Source organism: Lepisma saccharinum, chromosome 1 (assembly GCF_977018435.1).
Source record: "Lepisma saccharinum chromosome 1, izLepSacc3.1, whole genome shotgun sequence".
Classification (NCBI taxonomy): Eukaryota; Metazoa; Arthropoda; class Insecta; order Zygentoma; family Lepismatidae; genus Lepisma; species Lepisma saccharinum.
This window is the reverse complement of record NC_139229.1, coordinates 179293047-179303842: the sequence shown is the minus strand read 5'-3', so window position 1 is coordinate 179303842 and position 10796 is coordinate 179293047. Positions and strand designations below refer to the sequence as shown.

The 10796-nt window shown below is 37.8% G+C and overlaps 1 protein-coding gene across 1 annotated transcript; it reads left to right on the top strand.

Moving 5' to 3' along the window:
- Nucleotides 1–452: 452 nt before the first annotated feature.
- LOC145987477 (zinc finger MYM-type protein 1-like) lies at nucleotides 453–2063 on the top strand. Its single transcript, XM_083121901.1, has one exon. The coding sequence runs from the start codon at nucleotides 453–455 to the stop codon at nucleotides 2061–2063; it is 1611 nt and encodes a 536-aa protein (XP_082978027.1).
- The last annotated feature ends 8733 nt before the right edge of the window (nucleotides 2064–10796 follow it).

Here is a 10796-nt window from a genome sequence, read left to right as displayed (position 1 = left end):
CACCTCTTCCGGACCTTACAGTCGTGCAGAAAGACAAAAATAAGATATATATAAGGCGTTTTCACGAGACCAGCTACCAAAAATATCTTTGGTTGACTGGGTCGAGTGCACTTAATAAGTTGTATTGCTGGGCATGTTTGCTTTTTTCTACCGACAAAAGTCCTTGGAATACAACAGGATTTAGTAACTTAAACTATTTGGTAACTGCTTGTGATAAACACCAAAAATCACTTAGTCATATACGTGCGTTCAGTAACTTACAGACATTCGGTTCTCAAAGAATTGATCATTCCTTGAATTTGCAAAAGAAGATTGCCGACAGTTTGCATAATGAAAAAGTGAAGGAAAACAGAATTATTATAAGAAGATTAATTGATGCAATAGCATTTCTGGGGAAGCAAGAATGTGCATTTAGGGGCCACAATGAGTCTGGGGATTCAACAAATAAAGGCATGTACATAGAACTTTTGGAATTTTTAGCAACATATGATCCGACAATAGCTAATCATTTAAAGACCGCAACCGTGTTTAGAGGTACGTCACCAATAATACAAAATGATTTAATTGATGCAGTACCTAGTGTAATTACAGATCATATCAAATCAGAAATATCAAATGCAACATTCGTTGCAATATTACTTGACGAGACAACTGACGTAACTAATAAAAGTCAGTTATCAACAGTCATACGATTTGTGGATAATGAGGGAAACTGTCAGGAACGATTTTTGCATTTCACTGACGTCAGTTCAGACCGAACAGCACAAGGATTGTTCCAACATGTCACCAAGGTTGTAGATGATTTGAATTGTTCGAAGAAACTTGTGGCGCAAACATTCGATGGAGCAGCTGTTATGGCCGGTCATGTGTCTGGACTTCAGGCCTTGGTAAAGAATAAGTATCCCTCGGCAATGTTCATTCATTGCTACAGTCACAGGCTAAATTTGGTCTTGTCAAAGTCTACGAACAATATATCAGAATGTAGACGATTCTTTACCTCTTTGTCAGGAATTCCTACCTTTTTTTCACACTCGACGGTCCGCACAACTGCTCTAAAAAACTTCATGGAAAAGAAACTGCCGGGAGTGGCACCAACAAGGTGGAATTTCTCATCAAGGCTTGTAAATACTGTAAAGGAATATAGAGGGCACCTTATCAAGTTCTTTTCAGCAGTGGTAGATGAAGATGGTGACTGGACAAGTGACGAGGTGAATATTGCACTAGGCTTTGTTTGTTTTCTGTGCAAGTTTGACACTAGATTTCTTCTCATTGTATTCAGCAAAATATTTGCATTTTCCAATGTTCTGTTTGACATATTGCAAAGTAAATGCATGGACATTTCTTACTGCACGAACAAAGTCAATGAATTCTATGACACGTTGCAGAAAATTAGGGACGAAGGGTTTGATCATGCATGGGCGGAGGCCGCAAGTAATGCTGAAGATGAAGATAGTGAATATGAACGAAGGCCAAGAAGACAGGGCAATGATGACCGTTCCAAATACCAGCGAATTTTCAACGAAATTCTGGATACAATGATGTATCAGATAAAATTCAGATTTGAATCTCAAAACGATCTAAAATTTGTGTCTCTGTTGGATTCAGACAAATTTCATACATTTCGTGAAATGTTTCCTCAAACTCTTTTGGCAGAACTGAGTGAACAGTATGCCTCAGATTTTGATAGAGTCCGCCTCAAAAATGAACTAAGTGTGCTTTATTCTCTGGATGAGTACAAGAATAAATCAGTGAATGAAATTACAAATTATATGAAGCTCAATAATTTGGACATAGTGTTTAGTGAAGTGTATAAACTAGCAGAACTAATATTGACATTTCCATCGACAACAGCAACCGTCGAAAGGAGTTTTTCTTCTCTAAGGAGAATTAAAACTTATCTCAGAGCAACACAGGGACAAGCGCGGCTTAGTAATTTAGCTATAATGTCTATTGAGAAAGGGGTTCTAATCAACATCAGAAATTCATGTGAGGACACATTCTTCGATAAAGTGACAAAAAAATTCACGGAGAAGGAGAGGAGAATGGAGTTTACCTTCAAGTAAGGTAAGAAGTTACTTATTTTTTCATACTCGCATGTAGGTCCTACATATTGCATGTTATAGACCGCTCCTCTTTATAAATAAGCATGAAATAGTTTATGTCCATTGCCTACTATTGTTGTTTTTAATGGCAAAATTTCGATGTAAACAAAAAATCCAAAATGAATGAGGAAGAGCCCCTCCCCCTTTTTTGCCAGACACATTTTCATTTAAAATTCAAACACTACTATATTTGGAGATAGCCCTGATCTTCGTCTCAGCATACGCCACTGTAATGGGAATAATACTAATATCCTCACTTGCGGCTGCGATTGGAACGCGCCAACACTAACTGGGTACAACAGAATGTATACTTGGTGCAAACGATTGACACGCTCAACCAAAAAGTGCTGTGGAGCGTCGATTGGAACGCGCCGCCACTGATTGAAACAACCAAGCAGATGTAATATCTGTTCAAAGCCACAAATTTGTATCAGTGCTTTGACTTCTTTAGTTTTCTGATCAATTTACATATGGTCACTTGTTTACTTTATCGAATATATATATTAATTTATTTCTTTTATATGTATTCTTTCTCTTCTTATAGTAGATTTTATTGTTTCTCATCTTTCCAATTTGCTTTGTTCTTATTTATACAGTTATTCACATATATTATGCTAATTCTTAATCTTGCACGCCTGGTGCTGCCATCTCTATTCCTCTTTGGCAAACTATTTACATTACTTGGTTTTATTGGGTACGTAACAGGGTGATGGGGGCTCTACCCTGGACGGATGACTATTGTCAACAATTTGCTGGTAGTATCTGTTAGATTCTACCAGAAGAATGTGGAAGAGAGCATCAGTCCAGAATAGTCGGACTGATGCTCTCTTCACTGCAGTGAGATCAGCAGTTTTGGGTCCAGGCCGGCCAGTGAAAGGGAAAGCAGTTGGACTCGGAAGATGAGCGGTTCGCGGGCCCCAGGTTGACGAGGTTGAAGTCGATGCTGATGATGTTGATGGGGGTAGGAGCATCATCTTCTTCCGAAGGAGAATCGGAGGAATCCTCCCAATCAACACCATCAGCTCCGACCGCATCTTCGGCACCCTCTGGTCCTACAGTCTCAACTTCGTCGTCCGTGTTGTGTAGGAAATCACATATCTCCCTCTCGCGCATTCGCTTTTTTCCGGACATGTTTGGTCCAAGACCTGAATAAACAGAAGAAAGTGGATTTGCAGAAAAAAAGATGCAAGGACTTACCAAAATAAAAACAAGCACAATCAGCCAACGTGCAATGAACCACGAACAATGCCACGAACCAGGGAGCACACAGACACACAAGTTTCAACTGCTGCTAAAGAATCGTTTCTGACCTGCCTCAATGTGTGCAACTCACAAAGACGCTATTGGGTACGCGTAAGGGGAAGGGCAGGCAGGCAGAGGCTGTGTCCGAAAGCTGCAAGACCATACTTGAAGCGAGCATACTTCGAGAGCATACCCGCAGTGCGGTCTTGAAGCCTGGAAGCGGAAAGCTTTCGAACTGCACTTCGACTGCAGCGCCAGCACAAGTGAGGATTGCAACAAAAGTTGCTTTGAAACTAAAATTATCAAACATCGACTGCATGTGCCACAACACACACATGACTCGGCGTGCAGTTTATATAACACAGCACGTTATTAATTATAGAAATATGAAAGAAATTTGCTCTTTCAAATTAATTTTCACACATTCCGCAACATGGGCCGCGTCCGAATCGGCAGCAGATGTCACCTAGATCACCGTTCCATCCGGGGACTCAGCCAACCTCCGTTGTCCGAATTCGCGGCAGACGTGGAGTCGGAGGGGAGAGCAGAGAGGAGCGACAGATGCACGCTTGAACTCGCTGTGACACTGCGCTTGGCAGCCATATTCTAACTTTCACTTTGTACAGACAACATTTACTGATTAGAGGATGTAAAACTCAGTTATACTTTAACATTTTATCGATAATACTGAATGCAGAAAAATTGTAAATGATGAAATAGCGTGTACATTTTTAATATGAGTAGTAAATAGGTGGGAATGATTGTCATGTTTGTTTGGCGTCTGCCTTCTGCTTCCGTGCAATGCGCCTGCGCCCCAGAGCGCGGTGGGTGAAATTCGAGCTGACACCTGCGGCGCGATTCACGAACTGTTAGTAGTCCGATATGTAGTCTAATATGTAGCCACGTCAGGCTTGTGGTCAAATTTGTAGTCATTTCCTGAATTTGCGATTCTTGAAACTGTCTACAGCGGTCTACAGGCTACAGTCGACTACATATCGGGCTACAGTCGTAGACAGTTCTTGTAGGACCCTTTTTAACCCTCCTAGAGCGGGCTACAGCGAACTACATTCGTCATATTCTGTGTTTGTGTATGACATCCAACTTCAAAGAAGAAAATAGAGCTACCAAAATGGCCCATAATCTGTGTTTTCACGTTTTCAAAAAGCAGAAGGAAATGACAGTGGGCATTTGCGTGTACTTAAAACACATCTTAGAGATATCGGAAATCCTTTTTCTGTTTCGAAAATATCTTCATAGTAATTTGTCACTGAACAGGAGGTGCCGGATTGATCAAAATTGTGGAACCTCATTTTCCCAACAAAAGTATTGTTTCTCTCAACCTCCTGTAATCCAAGTTAGTAATAATAATAATAATTATCCATATCTTGCACTAATTTATATGAAAATACACTTCCACGAGCAGATTAAGTTTGGTAGGCATAATTTGTTAGCACCTCTTTGCAGGCATTCCTGCTCGTGCACAATACATTTCAAAACATAATTTATCTTGTAATTAATACTTTGTGCAACTCTTAACTGTGCTAATTAGTTTCTCCAAGTTTCTAACTTACTCCCACAATCATTTCCAGTTTTGTAAACACTTCCTAATACTCCTATAAAATTTGTGAAAAATCATGAAACATTCGGAACTGTTACCAAGGATTTCATGCGATTTAAAAACAGCAATTTCATCTTTTTCAGACCATAAATAATAACGACTCATTTTGAATCTTATGCATCCCATAAGCCATGCCAAAATCGTAATTATACGGAAGTCAAGCCCCAGCAGTATGCAGTTTGGTTTTGTACGAACGTGCTTGCAGGCAGACGGATGAGAAGAAGCAGCACAAACTTAAGTGAAAAAAAAATGTGCATAGGTTATCGATGGCTGTAACAGGACCAAAGTAAATAGTGAAAACATTTCTGAAAAGAAATGAAAACTCTTGATAGGCTACTTAAGGTTGCTAAATCATACAAACGCATGCATCGAAAATCTTCACAGTACACACACCACTTATCATAGCAGCCTATATTTTTGCCAGTTATGTACAATCGTTGCGATGATGTTTTTATTATTGTTATTTATCCATGCCATTCCATTCGCCTTCTCAATTGCCAGCGATGTGGTTAGCACATCGTGCTATGGTGCTAGGGGTCCCGGGTTCGAATCCTGACCTGGGCATGGCTGTTTCTGAGTGTCCATCCATCAATTTCATCATATCATCCCTCATTCCCATCTTCGCAAATTAGCCAAAAGTGAAGCAAAATAAAGCAAATCAACCTAACCGTCTCAATTGTTAAAATGGGCTTCAATGAAGTCCCATGAGAGCTATTTTTCTTCTTTGTGCAGTGCTCAAGAATTGTGTGAAATATAGTTTTACATAAATTTATTAAGCATTTACTTAATTTATAAATAAAATTCACAGCACAATAATTATGCGTTTATTATGAAATAATTTTTATAATGATCATGCATTAATACAAATTGTTGAAACATATGTCATTTAAAAATTAGATGTGGATAAAAATTGTACTTTACAGCAGGTTTTATTTACACATTGTATACTTAGAACATAGTGTAGATAGAGCACGTTGTATATAGAGCACGTTGTATATAGAGCACGTTGTATACTTAGGGCATAGTGTAGATAGAGCACATATTATCTGCTAGAACAAAACAGTACACTGTACTGACACAAACACATGTAAACATTTAGAGTTTGTTGTGACGATTATGTGTTCATTACCATGTGCAAACTATATATATATATATTTTATTTTTCTCAGGTTCCAAGTTCATTCTGGCTTCCCTGGGATCCAGACTCAGGAGCATTAATGCAAGGCACGGTATGGGATTTGTGCTTGGGAAGTGTATTGTACATAAACTTCTCAGTTCAAATCTTGTATCAGCCAGCATAAAACATCTTTCGATGCATATAAAATATTAGGGATATCACTATTATAAACAAGAAGCACTATATTTCCTCTATTGGCAACCCCTCAGCACATTCATGTTTAATTATGTAACACTACTTATCTTTTAACGGTTAAAAAATTGTGGTAGCAATTATTGTAAAACAACATAACTTTCAAAATAGTTAATACATGAGAGGAAATATTTTCCTCTAGTTTACGGTTATTACAAGCATAAGAAAACAGTTTTTCTTTGCGACATTTCAGGAGAACACACCCTCCTTTCATCAGACATTTATTTTCGTTTTGACTAAAGATACAGTTATAACAATGGTTAGTAATTTTTTAAACAATGAGAGGAAATTGCATTAGAACATGATTTTTTTAAAATTAATTTGGTGCACCAAAGCATTCTAGTGTAAATAGGTAAAGAGGTTAGTGTAACAGTTCGTTATATCGGAGACACATTAAAATTGGATATTTTGTGTTTCGCATGGTTCGTACTTACCAATTGTGTATTGTGAAACATAGTTCAAGGTGCCATTATGCTTTTTACACAAAACAAACACAATTTTTCATATAGAGAGTAGTTTTTATTATTCCTTTTTTCGCTTCCGTAACACACAATATGGTGGGCAGAGGTTGACTACTGTTGTAGGTATGCAGTGTTTCCAACCTTCTTTACCGAAAAATACCTACTATCATGTTCGTCACGTGTGCAAATTGTATATTATTCATGGGTAGCTGACGGATAGCCCCACAAACCATTTCTGATAAGGTTAGGTTAGGTTAGGCAAGCTTAGTTAAAAAAAAGGGGGGGTTGGAAACTGACAGGGGGTTACATCATCAAACGTATGTAGCATCCAGTTCACGTAGCAAAAGCAATGGCACTTGTGCATCGCTGAGATGTTTCTCTTGAAAAATACATGATTTCCCGGTCAAATAGATTCCAGGATGAAAGAAAATACCTCGATGAACGTTGTAAGTAGTTTCTTCTGTAAAAATGAAGAAATGTGTCTCCGATATAACGAACTGTTATTGAGGTTAGCAAAGTTTGCTATGATGCCAGGAGTTAAGGGTTCAAATCCTTCCCAGGACATGGATGCTATTGTGAGTGTCCTTTCGTCAATTTAACCATGTCATTCCTCATCTCCATCTTCATGATTAGCCAAAAGTAGCAGAAGACCAATGCAATAAATAAATAAATAGGTTAAAAAATATGTGAACAGAGCATTTTTATTTTAAATCTATAATCCCATATGGTTGGTTCTTTCATTATTGTGTGATTTTAGGTATGACTTGAGATGACCGGACCCCTCTCCGATTTTCTTCATATTTGACATACTCACTAATTGAGGCCTCCTAAACACGAATCTGAAGTTAAAATTTGTCGGTCACGTCTAGAAATTGCGAACTATTGACGCTAGCCTCACGAACCATTGGCACGTGATTAGGTTAGTTTCGGTTAGGTTAGGCAAACATAGTTAAAATTTGGTGTCGTGGTAGTATCAGGATCTAGAAATTGGAAATAATTGCGAACCACTGGCGCATGGTTAGGTTAGTTCAGTTAGGTTAGGCAAACATAGTTAAAATTTGGTGTCGTGGTAGTATCAGGAATATATATATTTGTTTGTGAAACAAAAAAAATTCTCGAAAATCGACAGTTTCCATTCCGAAAACTAACGCCTTATTTTCGCTTATTTTGCAATTTCTAGGCGTTTCCGACAAATTTTAACTTCAGATTCGTGATTAGGAGGCCTCAATTAGTGAGTATGGCAAATGTGAAGAAAATCGGAGAGGGGTCCGGTCATCTCAAGTCGTTCCGTGATTTCTAATCCAAATTGTTACAAATGTCAACCTTTTTTTTTTTATCAACAGGAATGCAAGGTATATTCTGGAGTGTATCAAATTGACATTCTCATTGAATGAAATTTCTGTAAATTTGAGGTGTAAGCAAATGTGATGTGAGTGGTTGTCTTATACATAGATATTACATGAGCAGCTAACAGCAGCTTGGTGTTACATGCTAAAAACACCAAACCTACTAGCATATGCATCTGATAGCAAAAACAAACATCTGAAAAGGTTAGGCTGGTTAAGTTTGATTTATTTCTGATCTCAGATGCAGGTGTGAGTAGGTTAGGTACGTCACGGTTTGGTGCTTTTACCATACTCCAAGTTGCTGTCACTAGCTGCTTATAGATAATGCATATGTATGTATGTTGTTTTTTTGCCAGGTGGTGGCAGTACTAGACCATCTTCTTGGCAACAAACAATGAATGACTGTTTGCTGAGAATTCCATACAGTATAACATGGGACATGAAAATCGTCCTTAAAGAAAAAAGAAGTAACATGTAGGCCTATCTTTTATGTTTCCGTAGTATGTGCATTCAGTCAGAAATCAAATTCATATGTACAAATGTAGCATGTAACATGACAATATTTTATTCATGAATTAAAAGTTTGGCCAAGTTCAAGGCATGAAGAATTTTTGAGCACAAAAACATTCAAAAGTTTGTTCTAATAATTAGTGACATTTGTAATCCGTGAACCTTGAACTTAATTGTCGCTAGTGATTCCAATTGTTCAGATTCTACTTTACTAGGTTCGATACTCAGTGGAGGTACATAGTGGCCCGATTAGCTGGGAATTTCTATTTACAACTGTTATCAATTGTACTCTACTGTTTTCTTGGAAATCTACTGAAACTGGATGGTTTTCTACCAAACACCTACAGTAGATCTAATGTACAGCAAAGAGAAAAAATAATAGGCAAATAGTTCATATCTTTTCATTTTTTTCATTCCACATCATATGTTGCTTTAAAGAATGGAATTCTGCTGAAGTGAAGCACATATTGTCCTCCACTTTTTTTTACATTTTCATTTAAATTTCACATTGTGTAGAACAGACCAAATAAAAACTGTTATGGACAACTCGCCTACCATTTCTTTAACATATTGGCTGTAAATATAAATTGTCATTCCTCATGATAAACGATTTGTTTTCATATCTGCTTGAAAATCTACACACAGTAGATGTTTCAAAACACCTGTTGATGTACTGAAAACAGTACAGAAGAGACACTAAAAGTGTAAATCATTTCTTTAGTATTATTTTTAATGTGTATGTAATGTGCTTAGCATAAGATGATGGCTGCTCAGCAGGGCTATTTGTGCATAAAGTTGAGTAAAGAGAAACAGTTCGTACGAAACTAGCAACGTTAATCTTAATGGGTTTGAACAGGTTAAAAAAACGTAGACGTTCCTGCTACGAATAATGGCAAAGCATGAAAAATCAGCTGCCCGATCCTGTGGCCGAGTGGTTAGCACATCGTGCTGCGATGCCAAGGGTCCCGGGTTCAAATCTCGGTCGGGCTTGGTTGTTTGTGAATGTCCGTTCATCTATTTCATCACTCATCCAATCTTCGCAAATTAGCCAAGAGGCACAAAACGCGAAGTAAAATAAACTGGTTCTACTTTACTATACCGGAGACACCTATCAATGTTTTATTTCGCAATTTTTTACATTGCTAACATACTATTCTGCATTGCGGAACATTTCTTTAGGTGAAATAATGAATTTCTAACGAAAATAATGTCTATTTCTTACAATAACGAGTCCTTACTACATTCCCGAACATCATCAACGCTACAGAAAATGATTTGCGTAAGTACTTTCTCCTGTAAATTTGAAGAAATCCGTCTCCGGTATAGTAAAGTGTTACCAATAAACTAAATCAATCAATCAATCAATCATGAAAAATCAGCTGCCTTTACATTTTGCATCATTCAATTGCAACACACAAGAAAAATAGTATTCCTTAGTTCTGCCGCATATGTTTCAACAGTGACATACAGTAGAAACATAGCATCTGTTATTAAATTTCGTGTATTTACACACAATTGCTTTAATTCAACGAGTATTTTCACTTTATACAAATTACTTTGCGGTTACGCGTACATTACGATTACTTCGCAGTTTTAACAAACTAAACTAGTTTTCTGTGCATTCTGCGTAAACAAACAACTCTCGGAATCTCGAAGTACGACATGCATCGATAATGTCAAGGAAATAGCACAACAATCGATTAAAATATCGATTATTTCCATAGATATTGCTTAGTTTCGCCAAGTTCACCACTTTCCTTGTAGCCGTGCGCTGTAGACAATTAAAGATGTAGTCGATTCTTAGTAGACGGTTTCGTGAATCGCACTTTACTACATCTTTTACTACTAAAAACTACTACTTCGTTGTAGACTCGATTTTGTAGTCATTTTCGTGAATCGCCCTGCTGGCGGGAAAAGTGACAACCGCACTACAAGGGGACATGCAGATTCGGACGACTTGGACGTGACTTCGACGGCACGCGAGAGCAACGGGAGAGAACTGGACGGAGCGCTTGCCAATCCGGACACGGCCATGGTTTACGATCGCGGAAAAAAAAAAATGTTTTCTTACTTTTAAACACTTCTCACTATAGAAGAAAGAAACCACGCATATATGAATAAAACCAATAAATAAAATTACATAGTATT

Coding starts and splice junctions, on each gene's coding strand:
- LOC145987477 (XM_083121901.1), top strand. CDS start 453: ATGTACATAGAACTTTTGGAATTTTTAGCAACATATGATCCGACAATA.